The 24243-nt window shown below is 35.4% G+C and overlaps 1 protein-coding gene across 3 annotated transcripts in view; it reads right to left on the reverse strand.

Moving 5' to 3' along the window:
- LMBRD1 (LMBR1 domain containing 1) overlaps nt 1-24243 on the reverse strand; it is a 122293-nt gene that overhangs the window by 76769 nt on the left and 21281 nt on the right. For all 3 annotated transcript variants that reach the window (XM_001136147.7, XM_063813155.1, XM_054686004.2), the window contains exon 4: nt 626-723. In XM_001136147.7, coding sequence (XP_001136147.2) covers nt 626-723 — 98 coding nt within the window. The remainder of the gene's footprint in view (nt 1-625; nt 724-24243) is intronic.

The following is a 24243-nucleotide window of genomic DNA, read 5'->3' on the forward strand; positions in this document are numbered from 1 at the left end:
AGTCAGCCTTATCCTGGATTAGTAAGAACAACCTATAAGTGCTCCTTCTTTATGCTTTTGAACAGGGGCCAGCAAACTATATTCAGTGTGCCACATCTGATTCATCTTCTGTTTTACTGGATCATAAAATGTTCGCTGTCTCTGGATACTTTTTAACACTATAATGGCAGACTTGAGTGGCTAAGACAGAGACCATATAGCCCACAAATCCTAAATTATTTACTACCTGGCCTTCTACAGAAAAAATTTTGTATGCCTGATCTAGAATTGCTTTGTCTAAAACAATAGTTACAAGCCACATGTGGCTAGAAAGCACTTGAAATGTGGCTAGCTTGAATTGTTGTGTAAAAAACAACCCAAATTTCAAAGACTTAGTGTGAAGAAAAGAAACTTAATATTTCATTAATAGTTTGACTATATTTGAAATAATATTTGGAATATATTATGCTAAATACAATGTATAATTAAATTAATTTCAACTGTTTCTTTTTATTTTAATTTAGCTAACATTGTATTTCTATTAGACAACATTGCTCTAGAAAAAATTCAGTCATTCATTCTCTGAAAAAGCAGGAAATATTATTTTTCTTTCCTAAACTAAGGCCTCTAAAATAAAGATACTTACAGTACATTTACTAGTATCATCATCATCCTTTTCTTCATAATAGAAGTAGACAAAAGGGATCCAGAAGAACACACAGAACAATATAACAGAATATAAAGCTGTGGAAATAAATAATAAACCGAGCTTTACTAAATACATATGTACTTAATCATGGTTATCTATCTATATGTATATATATTCACTTAACAAATTCACTCCCCTATCTGATTCCCTCTTCTCATAACTCTTTCTATATAGTACATGATGCCCAAATAGCCTTTTCTGGCCCATGTCCCAAGAAATCAACAGTATTATCAGAATAACAACCCATAATTCAAGTTAGCTTTACAGCAATTTCTAACAATAGTAATAACTGGGTCAAGAACAATTGTGGCAGCTGACATATGAGCTCTTACTCTGTACTAACTACAATGCTGAGAACGTCCTATAAACCATCTCAATTAAATGAACTTTAACTTTTGTGTTCATTCCAACTTAAATTTGAGTACACTTGACACAACATTTGCTATTCCAGCAAGTTAAAGAAACAGCTATAAATAATATTGTCTTTGTGATATAAATAATTTTCTCATCTCAAGTTTAAAAAAATATGCAGTATTATATAACCAATCTTACACAAATAAAAATAGAAAACAGGTAAAAAGAATAGTAGAACAGTAAAATTAGACTCTCTATTTACCCATCAATGGACACAGGGGTTGCTTCCAAATTTTGCAATTTGTGAATAATGCAGCTATGAACATGCAAGGACAAATAGCTCTTCATGACCCTGTTTTCAATTCTTAGATTATATTCAAAATTAGATTCAACATTAACTGATAGGAATTACTATTTATCTGCTTTTTTAAAAAAAAAAAGTTAGATTTGACATACTTTTAACCGGCAGTCAGTCAAAATATTTATCTAAATTCAATATAGAGCTTAAGTTAATCCAAAGATACAGTACCTTTAACAATAAAAACAGAATAAGGAACATTTGAGACTTAAGCCTAAGAAACCTGTTTTAAAATCTGTATATTCACATTCATTTGTTTGTACATATTCATGAAAAATAATAGTACCAGTATAATTATATAAAGCAATTACAGAATGATAATCATTGTATTCCTTTATAAAAGAAAGCAGCTGTTACCATCTCAGACCCATTAGGATGGCTACTAACAAAAAACAATAATAATGACAAGTGTTGTCAAGGATGTGGAGGAACTGGAACCCTGTGTGCTGCTGGTGGGAATATAAAATGGTATAGCAGCTGTGGAAAACAGTACGATGTTTCCTAAAAAAATGAAAAATGGCATTACATATGATCCAGCAACTCCACTTCCAGGTGTATGCACACAAGAGTTGAAAACAGACTCTCGAAGAGTTATTTGTACACCCATGTTCCTAACTGCATTGTTCACAGTAACTAAAACATGAAAGCCACCCAAGTGTCCATTGATGGATGGATAGAGAGGCAAAATGTGGTATACAGGAGATCGAGACCATCCTGGCTAACACGGTGAAACCCCGTCTCTACTAAAAATACAAAAAAATTAGCCGGGCGTGGTCGTGGGCGCCTGTATTCCCAGCTACTCGGGAGGCTGAGGCAGGAGAATGGTGTGAACCTGGGAGGCAGAGCTTGCAGTGAGCCGAGATCGCGCCACTGCACTCCAGCCTGGGCGAGAGAGAGAGACTCCGTCTCAAAAAAAAAAAAAAAAATTAGGAAATGATATATGGCTATATGCTACAACACAGATGAACTTAGCATAACCAGGACATTACGCTAAGTGAAATAAGCCAGTCACAAAAAGACAAATACGATATGACTCTACTTATATGAGGTACTGAGAGTAGTCAAAATCAAGGACACAGAAAGTAGGACGGTGGTTGTCAGAGGGAGAGAGGAAGGGCAGAATAGAGAGTTACTGTTAATAAGGTATAGTTCAATTTTACAAGATGGAAAGTGTTATGGAGATGAATGGCACCAATGGCTGCATATTATGAATATATTTAATACCACTGAATAGTACACTTGAAATGGGTAAGATGGTAAAAAAAAATACGGAAAAAATGCATGTTAGTGATGTATAATAAAATCTAAATTACTTATTGTGTTGGAAGAAATGACTTTAAAGAGTTGTCTTAACATTTGCTAGCACTATCTCATTTATCTGGAGGACACTTATGAAACAGCCCTACTACATGCAATACAGATAAAAGAAACTCAAATCAAATAGGACCTTAAATAATCAACAGAGGCGCAGAGTTAATTTATACTTAGCAATCACAAAATGTCTGTCAACATACTGAATTTGGCACTATAGACATTTAATGAAATTTATGCAGGCTTTTAATATTATGAGCAACTAATAGTGACAATAAATCTTTTAGGGCAATGAATATTGGTGTTTCTACTACAAACCAAAGAGTAGTGAGTTTTAACATTTCTATTGCAAATCTAACAGCCAACAGACATAAACATTTATCTGCAAGGAACTTAAACAACTTTACAAGAAATAAACAACCCCATCAAAAAGTGGGCAAAGGATATGAACACTTCTCAAAAGAAGACATTTATGCAGCCAACAAACATATGAAAAAAAAGCTCATCATCACTGGTCAATAAGAAATGCAAATCAAAACCACAATGAGATACCATCTCACGCCAATTAGAATGGTTATTAAGTCAGGAAACAACAAATGCTGGAGAGGATGTGGAGAAAGAGGAATGCTTTTACACTGTTGATGGGAGTGTAAATTAGTTCAACCATTGTGGAAGACAGTGTGGCGATTCCTCAAGGATTTAGAACCAGAAATACTATTTGACCCAGCAATCCCATTACTGGGTATATACCCAAAGGATCATAAATCATTCTACTATAAAGACACATGCACACATATGTTTACTGCAGCACTCTTTACAATAGCAAAGACTTGGAACCAACCCAAATGCCCATCAATGATAGACTGGATAAAGAAAATGTGGCACATATACACCATGGAATACTATGCAGCCATAAAAAAGAATAAGTTCATGTCCTTTGCAGGGACGTGGATGAAGCTGGAAGCCATCATTCTCAGCAAACTAACACAGGAAACAGAAAACCAAACATCTCATGTTCTCACTCATAAGTGGGAGTTGAACAATGAGAACACATGGACACAGGGAGGGGAACATCATACACTGGGGCCTGTCAGGGGGTTGGGTCAAGGCAGGGGGAGAGCATTAGGACAAATACCTAATGCATGCAGGGCTTAAAACCTAGATGATGAGTTGATAAGTGCGGCAAACCACCATGGCACATGTATACCTATGTAACAAACCTGTACATTCTGCACATGTATCCCAGAACTTAAAGTAAAAAAAAAAAAAAAAAAAAAAATTGTTAACAGGTATTCCAAAGCTTTAAAAACTTAAATACAAAATGCCATTTGTAAATCACCCTAAATACCATGCCAATATTAGGATTAAAATAATCAAATAAAATAATTTGTGTAAACTAGAAAAAAAAAACTGAATTAGCACAACAGACTTGAGTAGGCTGACAGCCTCACAACAAAAACTGGTTGATAAACTGATAGGTGGAGTAAGGTTTAGCTTCAGCCTGAGTATGCCACTTGTGTCTGTTACTTGGTGGGCTTGGCCTTTAGATAGCCAAACAGCCTAATGACTATTTTATAAGCATTTCTGGTGCTCCTAATCTTGTGTGATAAACAATCTTTTGAACACCTAAGTTACCATTATATTTAATTAGCATAGCAAAGTATAAGACAAATTCCTGTACCTCAATAAAAAGACAACTTTTTTCAAAAATGGGCGAAGACTTCAATACTTCACATTAGAAAATATACACAATTTCTGGGCATGGTGGCTCACACCTGTAATCTCCGCACTTTGGGAAGCCGAGGCAGGCAGATCACCTCAGTTCAGGAGTTCCAGGCCAGCCTGGCCAACATAATGAGATCCCGTCTCTACTAAAAATACAAAAAAACTAGCCAGGCATGGTGGCAAGCACCCGTAATCCCAGCTACTCAGGAGGCTGAGGCAGGAGAATCACTTAAACCCAGGAGGCAGAGGTTGCAGTAAGCCCAATTCACGCCACTGCATTGCAGCCTGGGCGACAGAGCAGGACTCAATCTCAAAAAAAAAAAAAAAAGAAAAAGAAAATATACACATTGGCCAACAAGTACATTTTAAAAGATGCTCATCACCATAAGTCATCAGGAAAATGCAAAGTAAATCTAAATGGCTAAAATTAAACTGGCAATACCAAGTGTTGACAAGAATGCAGAAACAACTAACATTATCATACTTTACTTGTAGGAGTGAGGTACAACACTGTAAAAAACTGTTTAGTAGTTTCTTATCAAGTTAAACATATACCTATCATGTGACCCAACAATTTTCTTCCTCTAGCAATAAAGTATAACAACTTATGTAAAAGGACCTCTGCCCAGAGAAGCTTGGTTGATTTGCAGAGTCCAGGGCACTTATTGGAGACTTGCAAAACAAGTGCATTTGCCTAGGTGACCAGCTTTGATTACCAAAACTACAGACTCCAAAAAGGAAAGCAAGAATTCTCCAAAAATCATGTTTTTGCACAATCTAAACTAGCCAGTAGTGCATGGTTCCATATCCAGCTGTACAAAACCACCTTTCAATTAGTAACATAGAGAACACACCAAGGGCTAAGTTCCTAGGAGTTAGTCAAAGGTAAGCCACACAAGCAGGACCTCCCTGAAAACATACAAGCATTCAGCAATATTAGGTCTGCTGCATTAACTCTTTTACAAGAATGATGTTCAGAGAAACATTATATGCAGTGATCAAAAACTGGAAATGATCCAAATGATCAACAAGTGGATGGATAAGCAAACTGAGTGATATATTCACATAAAAGACGATCACACAGCAATAAAAAAGAAACATGAGAAACAGATGAATCTCATAGACCTTGTGTTGACTAAAACAAGCCCAGACACAAGACTACCTTTCTATGATTGAACATAAGGAAGTTTGAGAATGGACAACACTAATCTGAGAAGTCAAAAAAAAATGGGGCAGCTATTGACTTAAAAGATGTATGGCAACCAAAATTCCCATGTTGCTGGTAAAAGTGCCCACAAAAGTTTTTAGCAATCAACATCTGGGGAAATGAAGTGGAGAACAGACACAATTCTCAACAGACTATAATATCCCTCTAGTAGTCAATGATTCAAAATAGGTTTAAAACTGCTCTAAATATTTGTTTCCCTGATACAACCTTCTAAGCTATCTTCTAATAATCTGACTGTTCTTTCTCAGTGTCCTTTATAAAGATTTCTTCTTTTAGTCCATAAATGTTGAACTGTAAAGAGAGAATTAAATGAACATTTATTTTATAACATTTATCATATGATCAGTTCTAATGTCAAGTTGAGTTTATATATCTGTAAATGGGGGAAAAAATATTGCTGCCTCCACTATCATGAAACAGGAAAAACTGCTTTTTTAAAAGTTCTACATCAAACTCACAGCCATTTTCAAAGGCAAATTATTCTTGACTCTAAAGTTATGACACTCTCATATCCTAACATCTCTATAAAATATGCTTTTACTTATAAATGTTTTTGTTAAAAGATTGCTACTAGCAAATAAAAGATAAACAGATTTTTGGTTTAGCAGACCCACTAACATCAAAGAACACATTAAGAAAAAATTTTTAAGCCTCATGTCCATAGAAATTGAGCGAAATTAAACTCATGAAACAAGTTGGTTTTTTAAAACAACTTATCAAGAACTAGCAAAAAATAAGTGAATAGAGAGCCACTTAAAGGTCATGGACAAAAACTGTACCAAAGAATACATAGTAATTCCTAAGATGTTTAAACATATACGAAGCAACAATCTACCTTTTAAAAGCCACGTATCATTAAATTATAACTCACATGAAAATTAACTTGGATACATTAGACTTTTAAATTGTTAAAAATTTTTTAAACATATCCTTCCCAACTACCAATGAAAATAGCTAACATTTACATCAAAACACAATGACAAAGAAAAACTTAGTCAATATTGTGACAGAATAATTAGTCATTCAAAGCTTTTTGTTTTAGAGGTCAAAGTATAAAGATATTCTGGGAATTCTAAAAGCCTTCTAAAATTATCTATTTACCCAGCTGAAAAACTCCTGAGTCGAGACTGATAGTTGCATATCTATACCCATTTCCTTTCAGCTGGCACTCCCTTTCTTGACCTTCCCCCTTCCTACTGCAGCCTACTTGAAACTGATACATGATGGCTTAAACTCTAGCACCATTTTAAAATCTGTGGTGACCTTAAGATGGAAATCATGTCCTAAGGATGGAGAGTAGAGAAGGAATGAACTTAGTACTCTCATGATGTTATGGCACTCCCATACCAGCCCTGGATAGCCTATCTCCATACTTACTTTAAGTGAGACTGAAACACTATATGACTATTTAAACCAGGAACTTCTGAACTGCTAATAGCAGCCACACACAATTCCTGAAACAGAATTTGGTACTAGAAATGGGCAAATTCAAATATTCATTCCTGAGCTATTCCAAGCCCTTGGTCATCTTGTCTGTGAAGGGTAGACATAATAGATCTCAACTAACTTTTGCCACTGAACATGATAATATCATGAGGTGCCACAGAAAATCCCATGGGTTCAAGATATACTTCTCCTTGCATTAACTGTGTAGCAGCAACCCTACTTCCCCTAATAGGGTCAATCACTCCATCTGATATGGTAACTATTCACTGGAATAAGATCAAAGTGGCCTGGTAGAAATCATACCTTCTAATTGAAGGGAACCATTATTTCATCCTACAGTGGAAGTACTCCCAGATGTCTAGTAAGAATTATAAACCAGTAAGCAAGGTAAGAAGCAAAAGTTTTGTGAGTAACAAACCACTCAAAATTACTAATAAATGAACTACTCAATATTGAATTAGGAATAATAGTGTAAACTTCTATGCTCACTTCTACTTCTTAGTTACTGGTAACAAGTATATATTTTATAGGAGGAAGAGAAACATAAGTGCTCACTGGTCCCCGGCATTCTCTAAAATGTAGACAGACTTTTCAATTCATTTTACAAGGCTAGCAGTCTTAATACTCACACCTGACAAGAATAATAAGACAAAGAAAAATTACAGACCAGTCTCACCTGCAAATTGATTTTTTAAAAGAATCCCAATTAAGAGAGCAGCAAATCAAATCCAAAAATACATTTAAAAAACAAACCAAAAAAAACCCACCAAGATGGCCAATTTAGGTTTATGCTAGGAATGCAAAATTAGTTTAAGTATAATCTAGCCATGTAATACATGATATACCACTTGAAAGAATAAACCAAAACAAACAAAAAAGCTTTATATGATATCTTATAGATACTTCTGTATCTTAATAGATACAGAAAAGGTCCCTTTTAAATGTATTCATTTAACAAATACCTACTGAGTATGTTTCAACCATCATTCTAGGGAGAGGTATACAGCTAAATCAAAACACAGAAGCCTCTCATGAGACTTAATTCTAGTGAGGAAAAGACACAATATTTAAAATCGTAGTATGTACTACTCAAATTATCTTTAAAAATTTCTTAAATCAATAAGAACACAACCCAACTGAAAGTTACTTGAAGCAGAAAACTGAAAAAGCCAAATTTTTAAAAAACATACAACTTCATTTACAAATAAGTGAAACATAGACTAGTGAACTCTCATTTCACACTCACCAGACTAGCAAAAACTAAACATGTATGACAATATCAAAGTTTAGAATATAGAGCAACTAGAAGGCTTATGTTCTTCTAATAAGAATTACATTAGTACAAACACTTGGCAAAATAGCTTGTCATTATCTACCATATTGAAGATGCATATAACTTATGATCTATCCGTTTGACTCCTATGTATGTACTCTGCACATATACAACAGAAAACATGTACAAGAATGTTCATTGCACAATTTTAACGTCAAAAAACTAAATGTCCACACTGATTAATATGTGGCATAGTCATACGCAATGAAATTATACTTTCTTCAATAATCTGTATAAATGTCTAGAACATGAAGATGAATGAAAGCAAGGAAGCCATTTCATATAAAGTTCAGAAATGTAAAACTAAGTAAGAATATAACATGATAAAACTGAAAGGCAAAGCAAGGGATTAACACAAACTAAATTTAGAGTATTTCTAAGGGAAAAATAGAAGAAATGGCATCAGGAAAAACACAGGAGACTTCAAAATGACTACCTCAAACTTCACACTTAATATGATCAATAAATAGTCTGCTAAGCATAAAAGCATATGTCAAGTAAACATCAACGATGTTGATATTTGCAAGACTGCTGTGGTAGGCAGCTTCTAAAGTGGCTCCTGATAACCCCGCTTCTGTATTCACGACCTGTGTAATCTCAGCTTGAGTGTGGGCTGGCACTAGTGACTTACTGCTAACGAACAGAATATGAACAAAAATATTGGGATGTCATTTCTGAGATTACGTGACAAAAAGACTGGCTTCCATCTTATTGCTGTATCCTTCTCTCACTCTGAGACGCCCTGGCTGCCATGTTGTGAACTGCCCTATAGAAAAGTCCACGTGACAAAGAACTGATGTTACAGGCCAACAGAGAGATAAAACCCGAGGCCTGTCTAAACCCATGTGAGAGAGCTTACATGTCAACTCTCTCCCTTGCGGAATCTTGGAATGACTACAGTCCCACCAGACATCTTCCTTGTAGCCAAACAAGAGAACCTGACCGAGCACACCCAACTAAGGTGCATCTGGATTCCTCACCCAAAGAAACTGTGAAATAAGGTTTGCTGTTTTAAACTGCTAAATGTTGAGGTAATTTGTTACATGACAGTAGATAACTAGTACAACTGCTGACAGTATAGCAAAGTGAGTCAGACGTGCTGTGTAAGTTCTAAGAATATACAACTTGAGAATAAAAATCATTTACAGGGTTGAACTTAGACTTTGTATTCTGAACAACAGTTGTTTTCCCCATGGATATTTTTGGTTATTTCCCCTTCTCAATGGTATTTATTCCAAGGTTTACACTGCAATGCCATTTTTTTAACAAAAAAAAAATTGTTAAATAAAATGGTCAGACAAAAGGCTAAATAATTCATGCTATAATTCACAATTGTATAGCAACAAAGAATCACATTCCAATGTATAAGCCTTAGTCCTTCATAACATTTTAACCTCATTTTTTTCATCTATGAATTAGGGATAAGATTACAACTCTAGAAAATCAAATAATAAAAGTGCAAATCCTCTAAGATTTTAAGTCATATTAATAGCAACTATCCTTTACTGACTCTCCATAATATACACAGAACTGTATTATAATCTTCACTTACATTAGCTGATTCGATACTTTTCCCAACAACTTTGATATACAATTTACATATCCTGAAATTCACAAATTATAACTGTGTAATTCAATAATGTTTGGTAAATTTATAAAGTTCTATAGCCATCACTACAATCCAGTTTTAGAACATTTCCACTACTCCAAAAAAAGTTGTTTTGTGCCAGTTCACAAATAATCCCCAATCCCACCCCTAGCTTGAGGTAACCACTGATCTGCTGTCTTTAGAGATTTGCCTTTTCTGGTCATTTTATATGCATAGAATTATGTAAGATACAGTCTTCTGCATCTGGCTTCCTTCACTTAGCACAGGGGTTGGGATTTTTTCTCTGTTAACAGATAATAAATATTTTCACGTTTGCAGCTTATACATCTCTGTTGCAAATACTCATCTGTGCTGCTGTAGCAAAGCAGTCATAGACAACACATAAACAAATAGACACAGCCAGGTTTACACAAGCCATGCCATAATTTGCTGACTTGTAACTCAGATTGCTGAATATATTAATATAGTCCATTGTATGGGCATACTGCATTTTATTTAAACATTCACCAGTTGTTGGACATTTGAATACTTTCCAGTTTGGGACTACTATAAAAACTGCTACTATGAACATCTTTGCCTAGACATTGCATTCATTCCTGTTGGGTAAATTCCTAGGAGTGGAACTGCTGGACCATATAGGAAATTTAACTTTTCAAAGAAGTTACAAATGGCTGGGTGTGGTGGCTCATGCCTGTAATCACAGCCCTTTGTGTGGCCGAGACAAGAGGATAACTTGAAGCCAGGAGTTCAAGACCAGCCTGGACAACACAGTAGAGACCCTGTCTCTACCAAAAAACAAACAAAAAAAAGGAAGTTACAAACTGTTTTTCCAAAACAACTACACCATATTACATTCCCAATAGCAGCATTCAAAGATTCTAGTTTCTCTATATACATGGCAGCACTTGGGTATTGTCTGTGTTTCTTATTACAGCCTGTTACAGACTGAATGTTGGTGTCCCCATAAAATCCATATGTTGAAACCCTAACTCCCAATGTGATAGTATTTGGAGGTGGGGTCTTTGGGGGGTAATTAGGATTAAATGAAGGCACAAGATAGGATCCCATCATGGGACTGGTGTCCTTAGAAGAAGAGGAAGAGAGACCAGAATTCAATCTCTGTCTCTGCCATGCAAGGACACAGCAAGAAGGTGGCCATCTACAAGCAAGGAAAAGGGTCTCTGCCAGGACTGAAGTTGTTGAGACCTTCAACTTGGACTTCCTAGCTTCCAGAATTGTGAAAAATAAATGTTTATTGATTAGGTCACCCAGTATGTGGTATTTTGTTAGAGAAGCCCAAACTGACTATAAGACAGATTTTGGTACTGAGAAGTGGGCTGCTGTCCTAACACATATCTAAAAATATGGAGGTCACTTTGGAACATGACACTGGACAATTTTTTTTAAAGTAATGTTATAAAATAGCAAAGAACTTGGGAACTGTGTTCTAGTGTTTTGTGGAAGGCAAAGTTTGCCAGTGATGAAACTGAATATTTAGCTAAGGAGATTCCTAAGCAAAGTGTTGAAGAAGTGGCTTGATTCCTCCTGACTGCTTAGAATAAAAAGAAAAAAAAAAAAGGAGTTGTTAAGCAAAATGAGCCAGAACTTGAAGATCTGGAAAATTCTCAGCCTATCCACATTGCAAAAAAAAATGGAAAAGCTTGTTTTGAAGAGAACACTAAGGGTGTATTTGATAATTAGATTAGTGAAGATATGAACCAAGAAGAACCTAATCAGCCATCCCAGCAGAAACACTGCCAGTTTGAACTGAAGGGGAGGAAGATGGGATGAAATGAAGGAAGGTTGATAGGCTTCTTGGATCCTACAGGACCAGATCACAAACTTGTTTGGCTATGAAAATGTACTACTCTACAAGACATGAAAAGAATGTCCCCAAAGGTGATTAAGAGATCAAGGCTGCATCCTCATTTCAAAGGGGGTGGGAGGGGATTGTCTAGGTTTCAACATGTCGAGAATAGCTGCCTTGAAGCCTTGTGGGTACAACTCCTACCCATCAGAGCCTTGAGGTTTAACACTGCCCCGCAGAATGGTAGAGGCAGGACCATCACCACAGTGGGTCCTGAAGGCAGAGGGTCAAACCAAAGAAGACTGTTTTTGAGCTATCTTATAATTCTAATAGTATCTGCATTGCTAGGTTTTTTACTTTATTGAAACGCTTTTTTCCTTCTGAATTTTCCCTTAGAATGTCTATCCTATACCTGTACTGCCATTATATTTTAAAAGCAAATAACTTATCTGGTTTTAGAGGTTCACAGTCAGAGAAGAATTATGACTCAGGATAAATTTTACTTGTGGTCACACACATATCTGATTTAGAAAATATTTAGACGAGACTTTGTACTTTAGAGTTGATGCTGCAACAACTTAACACTCTTGGGGCTGTTAGGATGGAATAAATGTATTTTGCATAGGAAATGGACATGGATTCTGGGCTGCCAGGAGTGGAATGTTATGCAGTAAGTTTGTCCCCCCAGAATTCATATGTTGAAGCCCTAACCCCAATGTGATAGTACTTGGAGATGAGGCCTTTGGGAGGTAATTAGGTTCAGATGAGGGCATGATGTTAGGGCCCCTGTGATGGCATTAGTGTCCTTATAAGAGAAAGACACCAGAGTACATGCGCTAGATTGTTACCTCACTCTTTCTCTCTCTCTCTATGCCATGTGAGGACACTGCGAGAAGGCAGCTAGCTATCTACAAGCATGGAAGAAGGCCTTCATTACAAACCAAATCTGCTGGCTCCAGAACTATGAGAAATACATGTTCGTTAAGACTCCCACTCTATATTTTGTTATAGCAGCCTTAACTAATAAGACAGCATTCTAGTTGATGTGCTGGTATATCTCATTGAAAACGTAAATTTACATTTCCCTAATCACTAATGATGTTGAAGATCTTTCTATGGGTTTTTAAGCCATTCATAAATCTTCCCTGATTAAATGCCTGTTCAAATTTTTGCTTATTTTTTAATTGAATGGTTTTATTAATGATTGGTAAGATACATTCGAATATAAGCCCTTTATGATTTATACATGATTTACAAATATGTTTGGCTTGTCTGTGGTTTATACTTATTTTTGTTTTGTGTCTTTTGAAAGACAAAGATTTAATATTGATGAAGTATAACTTATTAAGGTTTCTCCTATGAATCATGCTTTTGGTGCCATATCTAAGAACTCTTTTTCTAACTTAAGGTCACCAAGATTGTGTTCCTTAATTTCTTTTCTTTTTTTTTTTTTTTAATTTGAGATGGAGTCTTGCTGTGTGACCCAGGCTGGAGTGCAGTGGTGAGATCTTGGCTTACTGCAACCTCTGCCTCCTGGGTTCAAGAGATTCTCTTGCCTCAGCCTCCCCACATAGCTGAGATTACAGGAGCCTGCCACTATGCCCAGCTAATTTTTGTATTTTTAGTAGAGACAGGGTTTCACCATGTTGGCCAGGCTGGTCTTGAACTCCTGACCTCAAGTGATCTGCCAGCCTCGGCCTCCCCAAGTGCTGGTATTACAGGAGTGAGCCACCGTGCCCCCCTCCCTTAATTTCTTCTAAAAGTATTATACTTTTACAGCTTAGGTCTATGATTGATTTTTGAGTATGGTGTAACGTAAGGCTCAAAAAAAATCATTTTTTGCATATAGTAGTCCAACTTTCCCAGCAAAAATTTTTTTAATTGAATGGAATTAAACTGAATTGGCACAGCTGTTGAAAATCAATTGACCATGAATATAAAGGTTTATTTTTGGACTCTGAATTTTATTCCATTGCTCTATATGCCTGACCATCTGCAATACTATATAGTCTTGTTTACTGAGTTTTATATTATGTTTTGAGATCTGAGGATGTAATTCTCTAATATCATTTTTCTTTTCCGAAATGTTTTTTGGCTACTGTAAATCCTGTTGACTTCCACGTAAATTTTAGGATTGGCTTGTCAGTTTTTCAAAAATATTTTTAAAAGTCTGTGTGACTTTAATAGAGGCTGCATTCAACTTATAGGTCAGTTTGAGAGAAAACTGACATAATTGCATCTTTACAGCATTGTGTTTTCAACCCCATAATATGGAATTGTTTATTTAAATCTTCTTTAATTTCTGTCAGCAATTTTTCTGTAGTTTTCAGTGTAGAAATCTTATGCTTTTTTGTTAAATGTGAAGTACTTTTTTCACCCTTTTTGATGGTTTCTGATTGTAATTGCTTTTCTCAGTTCATCTGAATTGTCTGTTTCTAGTTTTCATATCAATCTTATACTTGTGATTCTGCTAACCTTACTTACTGGTTGTATTTGTCCATATATAGGTTCCCTGAAATTTTCTACCTATAGAATCTTATATCACCTGTGAAAGTAAGACAGTAATAATTCTTCTTTTCCAGTTTGGATGTATTTACTTAAGTAAATATTTAAATAACTAAATAATAAAAATTAATATTTAAGTAAATTTATTCATTTAATTATTTATTTAGACTTATCACACTGGCTAGAATCACTAGTACAATGTTAAATAGCAGTGTTGAGAGCAGACATAGTTATCTTGCTCCTAATCTCAGAAGAAAAGTATTCAGTCTTTCACCACTAAGTATAATGTAGCTGTAGGCTTTTCATAGATGTCCTTTGTCAGCTTGGGAAGTTCTCCTCTGTAACTACTTTGCTGATAATTTTTAATCAATGATCGATACTGGAATTTTTTTTGCATCTATTGAGATGATCATTCATTTCTGTCCTATGTATGCTAACATGTATGTTAAGTAAACTAATTTCTGGATATTAAAGCAACCTTACTTTTCTGGGATGAATTCACTTTTGTCATACTATGTAATTCTTTTTATATGACGCTGGATTCAGTTTCCTAAAATTTTAAGAATTCTGTGTCTACATTCATGAGGGATATTAGTCCACAGTTTCCCTTTCTTGTGATGTCTTAATATGATTTTGGTATGAAGGAAATAATGGCCTCAAGTGAGTTGGGAAGTGTTCCTTCATCCTCTGTTTCCTAAAAAGGTTGATAAAGGATTGGTATAATTTCTATTTATAATACATAAATAGAAATTGGTATAATTTCTTATTTAAATATATAATTGGTATAATTATTTAAATACATAATATGTGAAATTCTTCACATATTTCTTATGTGACAAAATCTAGGTATGGGGTTCTCTTTGTGGGAATATTTTAAATAAATAATTCAACTTCTATGCTTGCTACAGTGCTATTTCTTCTTAAATCAGTTATGGTAATTGATTCAACTGGAAAATTGTCTAGGAATTTATCCACTTCATCTAATTTGTTGGTATAAAGTTACTCAACATTCCTTTGTAATTCTTTTAATTTCTGCAAAGTTGGTAATGCCACTTCTTTCATTCCTTATTTTGATAATTTATATCCTTTTTCTCTCTCTCCCTCTTTCCCAATGCCCTAAGTCTGGCTAAAGATTTGCTGATTTCTTTTTTTTCAAAGAACCTACTTTGGTTTGAATTTTCTTTATTGTTTTTCTGTTTTCTATTTCATTGGTGTCTGCTCTAACCTTTATTTTTCTTCTGCTTGTTTAAAGTTCAGTTTGCTCTTCTTTTTCTGTTTTCCTAAGGTAGAAGTTTAGGTAGTTGATAATTCTTTTTTAACAGAGGGGTTTAAAGCTGCAAATTATCCTCTGAGCTCTGCTTGAGCTATATCCCATAAATTTTGATATGTTACATTTTTATTTTCATTCTGTTCAAAATATTCTCCAATCTACCTTGTGATTTCATCTTGATCCATGGGTTATTTAGAAGTATGTGGTTTAAATGCCAAATACTTGTGGATTGCCAAGATTTTTTTTCCATTGCTGGTTTCTAATTGAATTACATTATGATTGGAAAATGCACTTTGTATGATTTTTAATCCTTTTAAATTTACTGATAATTATTTTATAACCTATCATATAGTCTATACTGAAGAATGTTCTCCGTGTGCTTTAAGTCAATTGTGTTCTGCATCCATTGGGATACAATTTTCTACATTTTTAAGTTCATCAGTATTGTTGTTTACATCTTCTCAACCTTCACTGATTTTCTAACTGTTCTATCAGAAAACAATTATTTCCTAACCAGTAAAGAGTTCGTTACTCAAATTTGCAACTAATATTGGTGAATTATCTATTTTGCCTATGAATTCTGCCCATTTTGAATTTGTGTGTTTTAAAGCTCTGTTAATAGGTGCATATAGAATTATAATTTTTCTGTCATTTTAATGATTAACCATTTTATCATTATGAAATGTCCGTTGTCTTAAAGTCTATTTTATTTGATATTAATATAGTCATTTCAGCTGTCAGAATTACTATTTGCATGACATCTTTTACTAACCTTTTCTTTAACCATATACTATTTGTGTCCCTGAATCTAAGGTGTTTCTCTTATAGACAACACATTGACGAATCTTCATTTGTTGATCCACTATGACAATCTCATTTGATTGGGGGTATTTAGACTACTTACACATAATATAACAATTATTGATATGGCTGTAATTACATTTGCCATTTTATACTTTATTATGTCTTTTTTGTTGTTCCAGGCTTCTCCTTTACTACCTTATTTTGTATTAAAAGTTAGTTTCTACATTACCAATTGCTGACTTATTTTATAGATATTTATAGATACATAAAATAAGTATATTTTTGAGTCATTTTCTTAGTGGTTGCTATGGGAATTATACTACATACCTTAATTTATCACAATTTACCTTCAATTAATATTCACACAATACAGGCAAAATATATTTTTTTAAAAAACTTGCTCCAAAATAGCTCTAATACCTCTTTTTCTTTGTGCCATTCCCATCATATATTTTATGTCTATATATTATAAACCCTAAACCCAACATTTACAGTGTTATAATTATTACTTTATACAATCTTAAATCTTTTACAAAGGTAAGAAAAGGAGAAAAAATATAGTGCCTTTATATTAAACATTAACCATTATAATTTCTGATTTCTTTCTTCCTATGAATTTGGTTTACTGCCTAGTGTCATTTCCTTTCATCCTTAAAGACTTCCTTTAGCATTCTTGTAAGAAAGGGATTCTTGCAATGAATTTTCTCAGGTTTTATCTTGGAATGTCCTATTCCACCTTCATTTTTAGAGGATTTTAGAGGACACAGAAATCTTTATTGTTTTTTTTCCATTTTAGTGCCCTCTGGTGTCCACTATTTCACATTAGAAGTTAGTCACTAATCATAAAGATGCTGTTATGTAATTTTTTGGCTGCTTTTACATTTTTTTCTTTGTCTTTGGCTTTTAATAATTTAACAATGATTTGTCCAGGTCTGTATCTCTGTTTTTCCTACTTGGGCTTCACTGAGCTGCTCAGATGGGTAGATTGCTTTTTGCCCATAATTTCTTCAAACTTTTTTTTCCTGCCCTCTTCTTTCTCTTTTCATTCTGAGATTCCCAGCACACATACATAGGTAAACTTAATGCTGACCCACAGATCTCTGTGGCTCTACTGATTTCTCTTTAATCTTTCCTCTCTGATCTTCAGATTAGATCATCTACCTTTGAAATTCACTGCTTCTTTCTTCTGTCATGTCAAACCTCTGGTAAGACCCTCTAGTAAATTTTTCACATCAGTTACTATATTCTTTGATCTCAGAATTCTCATTTTGTTATTTTTAAAATCATTTCTATCTCCTTTTTGAACATCTCTATTTGTCACACTTTATTTTCATTCTTAGCTTACTTTGCTGCTTTCAACTGATTTACAATAGCTGCTTTGAAGTTTTGTCTGCTGAATCTAACATCTAGAAATACTGTTTCCACTATATGCTGTTTTCCTTAGCATTGTTCACGTTTTCCTATTTCTTTGCATATTTTATAATTTTATTGAAACTGGACATGTTAGACAATATGTTGTAGCAACTCTGTATTACGCTTTTTGCTCCTGAAGGTTGCCTCTTTAATTCCTTTGTTCACTTATTTGGCAGGGTTAAGTCTGTAAAATCTGTTTTCCACAAGTGTGCAACTGCTGATGTGTCTATTTTTTTTTAACGATTTTTTTAGTGTTTTTTTTTTAATTTTTATCCCAGCTCAAAAAAATATATATTTATTTAAATTACTGTTTTTAAGCCTGGCTTCCTAGGGATTGCTCCTGTGTCTATATAGCTTAATAATCAGACAATAACCAGAAATAAACTTTGCTCAAACAACTCAAGCCAATAAGACTTCCAGCCCTTCCTTGCCAATGAACCTGCATATTGGTAGAAGAGTGTATTTAAAGTTCAGGCCAATTGCCCCTGGCTTTTCCTTTCTGGTCTCCTGCACACATGTGTAGAGCCTCTAGGGCAGCCAGGAGTACATGACTAGGTTGGGCCCTCTCCAGTCTCCAATACACATGTATGCAGCTTCAGCCAGACATATGCTTGTCCCAATTATGACCACAATCCCATGCTAGTAGAATCCTGGGTCCTCTCCACTCACCTGACTCCAAGATTGTCACTTCCATAAACAATAGCACTAGAAGTGAGCACCACCCAACTGAGTGAGTCCCCTTCTAATACAGCAGTACAGCTGTACGTCCTCCCTGGACCCACCCTGCCCTGGCAGATCTTCTGCAATAACCAAGCTGGAAGTTGGGGGCAGGGAAACATAACAGCCCTAGGCTGAAATACAAGAAACTACCACTGTCCCTTAGCAGTTTTTAAGCATAAACACTTCTCAGACTGTTGTATGTCTTTCATTGATTGCTAAAGAACTGAAGCTGTTTTCTGTTCAGTTTTGTCCAACTTCATATTTGTTTTCTGTTGAGAGAATCTGCCAATTTTCATACTTGGCCATGGCTGAAATCCCACCCCACTCACTCAGTCTTAACAACACGGAAGTACACATTATTCTCTCTCATTAACAAAGTAAGAAATTCAAGTGAGTTTCCCTAAATTACATAGAAAATTAAAAATTCATGAATTTCACAAATATTTGAGTACCTACTATGTGCCAATATCTGTTCTTTGTGCTTAAAACACATCAAGGACCAAAAGAGATAAAGATTCCTGCCCTAGCACAGTATAAATTCTAGCAGAAGGATACAAACAATAAACATAACTAAAACTATATAATGCATCAGAATGTAATTAAAGGCTGTAAAGAAAAAAAATAGACTAGGATAAAATGAGCCAGAGATTGAAGGTAGGCCTCATTCACAGGTAACATGTAAGCAAAGATTTAAAGGCTAAAGGAGTTAAATTAGTCAAGTAAATAACTGGAAGAAAAGCATTCTAAGCAAAGGGAACATAAAGCAAAGGGTCTAAGGTAGAAGTGAAACTGAAATGTTCAAGGAACATTAATAACAACATTAATATAACAGTGATGGAGAGATGTACTAGTTATCTACTACCACGTAAGAGGCTACTCAAAACTTAGTGGTTTAAAAAAACATTTACTGACAGATTCTATGAGTCAAGAATATGAGCACAGTTTAGCTGGGTCCCCAAGCTCAGAATTTCTCCCAAGGCTGCAATCAAGATGTTAGCCAATGCAGCAGTTATCCCAAGGCTTGACTGGGGAAGAACCTGCTTCCAGGTTCACTCACTGCGTTTTTGGCAGGATTCAGTTCCTCACTAGCTGTTGGCTGGAGGCCACTATCAGTTCCTTGCTACGTGGGCCTCTCCATAAGGCAGTACACAAACTGGCAGCTTGGTTAATATGAGCAAGCAAGAGAAAAAGCCAAGGAATACAAGCAAGACAAAGTCACTGTCTTCTACCTAATCTCAGAAGTGACATCCCATCAGCATCATTTTAGCCACATTCTCTTTGGCAGATGCAAATCTCTAGGCCCAACACACACTCAAAAGGAGGGAATTACATAAGGGCATGAATATTAGGAGGTGGACAGCATTGTGGGCCATCATGAGAGTTTGGCTAGCACAGCAAAATAGTAGATGAGAACAAAGAAGTTTGTGGGGTGGGGAAGAATGTCAGATCACATAAGGCCCTGCAGGCTTCAGTAATGACTTTGTCATTTCCTGTGAATTACATGGGAAGCTACTTCAGGGTTTTGAGCAGATAAGGAACAGAAGTGTCATATTTTTAAAGAATCACACTGACTGCTATATTGTGAATAAAACAAGGGTGGAAAAGACAGACTTCTGTGATAACCCCAAAAGAGACAATGGTGTCTTAGACAGGATTATAGCCAGAAAAAAAAAAGGTAGTGAGAAGTGGTCAGATTCTAGATAAATTTTGAAAATCAAGCACAAGGGAATTTTCTGCCATATTTGACACAAAATGTGAAAAAGTAAAGATTCAAGGATGACTCTAAGGTTTTCAGCCTGAGAAACTCTATCCTTCTTGTTGCTATCCACTACAAGAAAAAAAACCTACTGTATGACAGATTAAAGGTCTGTTGCTTTAGAAATGTTAAATTTGAGATGTCTTTGATTTTTTGGTAGAGAGTTCTGTAACGGTTGGACATAGGATTGTGAAGTTCCAGAGAGGTCTGCACAAAGATTCGAAACTGGGAATTGGGCATATAGGTGATATTTAGAAGGAAGCAATGGTATAAAATCACCAAAGGATTAACTGAAACAGAACAGGTTCAAGGATTAACCCGTGGGACATACAAATATTTTAAAAGGTCAGAAGAAAGAGAACGAACCAACAAAGGAAACTCAAAAGGCACAACCAAGAACATAAGAAGAAAAACCAAGAACATATGTCTCAATCTCCAAAATCTGGAGTGTGAAGGAAGGTTTATTATATTAATGTGACAAATCATCAGTTCATTTAGAGACAAAAAGTACAAGTCACACTAGTTATAAGTCCAAGAGATCACTTGCTTTCTTAGTATTTCCAACTGGAAACAAATTCTTAGGCTACTAGTTCTCTAGAGATTATCTAGATAATCTCTTGAGCAAACTTAACAGAAACCACTTAGAAAACATCCCCTTTAATTAAGAATACTTTCTTTTAAAAAGGGGGAAAAGGGGCAGGAGACAGGACAGAACTGTATCTTATCAAACAAGATTTTATAAAAAGGATTTTGAATCAAACAAATCTCAAAATTAGTCTCGGTCTTTCTAACTTGTCTGGAAAAGCACTGAAATATATTATTAGAGATGTTTTCAAAACAATAGTGTCAAGAAAATTGAAATTTGATGAGATACTAGTCAGTTCTTTCAATATTAACTTTCCTATATCATTGCACTAACAGAGAAAATTTCTCTTGTTCTCTTATCTGATTTGAATAAACAGCAGTAAATAACACCTATTTAGCACTAATCACATGTCTCACACTCCTAACCTTATGAAGTAGGTACTACTTTTCACCATTTCACAGGTGGAGAAATCACAAAGAAGTCAACTTCAAAGGTCTCATGTACTCTTCTGAAGTTAGATTCTAGGAGTTGTAAACCCTACTATGATTTGAATGTGTCCCTCAAAGTTCATGATCACTACCCAATATGGTAGTTTTGGGAGGTAGGGCCTAATGGGAGGTGTTTGGGTAGCAAGGGTGACCGCTCATGAGTGGATTAATGTCACTATCATCTGAGTGGGTTCATCATAAAAGGATGTGTGTGCCTCCGTTGCCCTTCTGCCATGGGATGACAGCAGGAAGGCCCTTACCAGATGCCAGTTCCTTCATCTTGAACTTCCCAGCCTCCAGAACTATGAGCCAATAAATTTCTGTTCCTTACAAATTACCAAGTTTTGAGTATTCTATTTTAACAGCACAAAACACACTAAGATAAACCTAAGTTCAAAATACATAAAAAAGTTTCCAGATACAAATTACCAGCACCTAATCAATAGGGAATGAAGAGAAACTTCCAAAAAACTGTCTTAGGTGCTCTAAAAGTCTGGCATAGAAACTGGAACTGAAAAGCTTCCCGGTCCATCTTATTCTCCCTTAGCTCCATAACTTAATTCATCTAAATATGTATATACTTTGACTCACTCCTATTTTTACTACAAAATTGTTTAATAGCAAAAAAATTTTATTAAACACCTAATAAACTGGGATTTTTGACTATGAACATCCATACAATGGAAAACAATGCAGTAAAAATCTTTTAAATGTACATATATAATATCTTCTTAACAGCTGCATTTGAAAAGACCAAATATTGTCAACAACCCCATTTTTCATCAACACTAGCAGGGATAAACTACGGTATGTTAATATAGTAATAAGAATCAACAGAGTACTGTTGCCTGCATCAATATAGATGTTCCAAATATAATGTTACATACTGAAGAAGCCAAACACAAAACATTATGAACTATATGATTCAATTTACATCTACACACAAGATGATAGCCTGAAAACTAGTGTCAAGAGAAGAAAGTCTATGTGGATGATATGGTTTGGCTCTGCGTCCCCACTTAAATCTCATCTTGAATTGTAATAATCCCCATGTGTCATGGGAGGGACCCGGTGGAAAGTAATGGAATCATGGGGACGGGTATTTCCCATGCTGTTCTCATGACAGTGAATAAGTCTCACGAGATCTGATGGTTTTACATAAAGGGGAGTTCCCCTGCACATGCTCTTGCCTGCCACCATGTTAGATGTGACTTTGCTCCTCCTCGCCTTCCACCATGATTATGAAGCCTCCCCAGCCACGTGGAACTGTGAGTCCATTAAACCTCTTTTTCTTTATAAATTACCCAGTCTTGGGTATGTCTTTATTAGCAGTGGGAGAACAGGCTAATAACATGAGGAATTGATAGGCCAGTTACAGAAGAACCGAACAAAAATAGCCTCAAATAATTCCTGCTTAGGGTTTGGGATAGTTTTAATTCATTTACCCCCGCCTTTCATTAATTTCTTTTACATGAATTTCCTTTTACTTAATGTTTTTTCTCACTTCTTACTTTTGCATGCATGCAGGGGTTGTAGAAATAGGGAGAGGCCAAATATAAAGATAAAAATAAATTTGAAATAAAAACAATTTAGATAAAAGGCTAAAACACAGACAACATAAGGGATAAAAGGACTGCAAAGCAGGCTTAAATATGAAATTAAACAGAACTCAGAAGTCACTGCTAAGCCTGCATAGCAGGTCTAAATACAAAATTAAACAAAACTCAGAACTCAAAACTCACACGAGGGCAGTTTTATAAAAGAAAAGAGTAGGCTGAGTGTGGTGGCTTATGCCTGTAATCCCAACCCTTTGAGAGGCCAAGGTGGGAGTACTGCTTGAGCCCAAGGAGTTCAAGTTTACAATGAGCTATGATCACGCCACCGCACTCCTGCCCAAAATACAGTGAGACGGAAGGAAGGAAGGAAGGAAGGAAGGGAGGGAGGGAGGGAGGGAGGGAGGGAGGGAGGGAAGGAAAAGATGAAGAACTAAATAAAACATTCAAAAGAAATAAAAGATACAAATCCTTAAAGTTTCTGGGGCAGGCATAACCTTCCCAGATGAGGGAGTCACCTGATCAGAGTCCTTAGGTGTGCAGGGAATAGGGTGAAAATGAACAACTTTACCCTCTCATACTTCAACAAGCTCCAGAAAACTGAATCTGCTTTGTAAGTAGCTTCAGTTAATGAGGATTATTAATAACTAATCAACAGCTGGGGAGTGCTCACAAGGAGAAGCAGCAGGCAGCCTGATTTCTGCCAGCTTCTCAGAACAAAACACCCCAAATTCCATTAATATAACAGAAGATCCTTAAAAATGTGGTTTCCAGACCCTAGGATTTGCAGAGATCCTTTCAGGGTATTCACAACATCAAAACTGTTTGCATAATGATACTAAGATGTTATGTGCCTTTCCACCATGTTTACAGTTAAACTAATGGTGCAAAAACAACAGTGGATAAAACTGCTGCCCCTTTAAAGGAATCAAGATAGCAGACTCAAATTACACTAGCAGTCATTGTATTCTTCAGGGAGGAGGGAGATTTGAGCCTTTTATTCACAAAAGTCCCTTTTGAAGCTGTAAAAATTCTAGTGTCCACATTTGCATATATATCCTTTTAATATTCTGTGTGACAGGAAATACACATAAACCATGCTGTACTTGTGTCTCACAACATCTCAATTTTGTCTGCGCTCTTTGAGTTGTGAGCTACAGTAGCCACTTTTTTTTCAAAGAACATCATTTTTACTTGAAAGAAGAACGGACAGATAAGCAATGGTTATCCAGACTTGATTATTAGACAGGCTTTCTCAAAAATGAACAGTGAGACTGTCACTCCAAAGG

This window comes from Pan troglodytes, chromosome 5 (genome assembly GCF_028858775.2).
Source record: "Pan troglodytes isolate AG18354 chromosome 5, NHGRI_mPanTro3-v2.0_pri, whole genome shotgun sequence".
Classification (NCBI taxonomy): Eukaryota; Metazoa; Chordata; class Mammalia; order Primates; family Hominidae; genus Pan; species Pan troglodytes.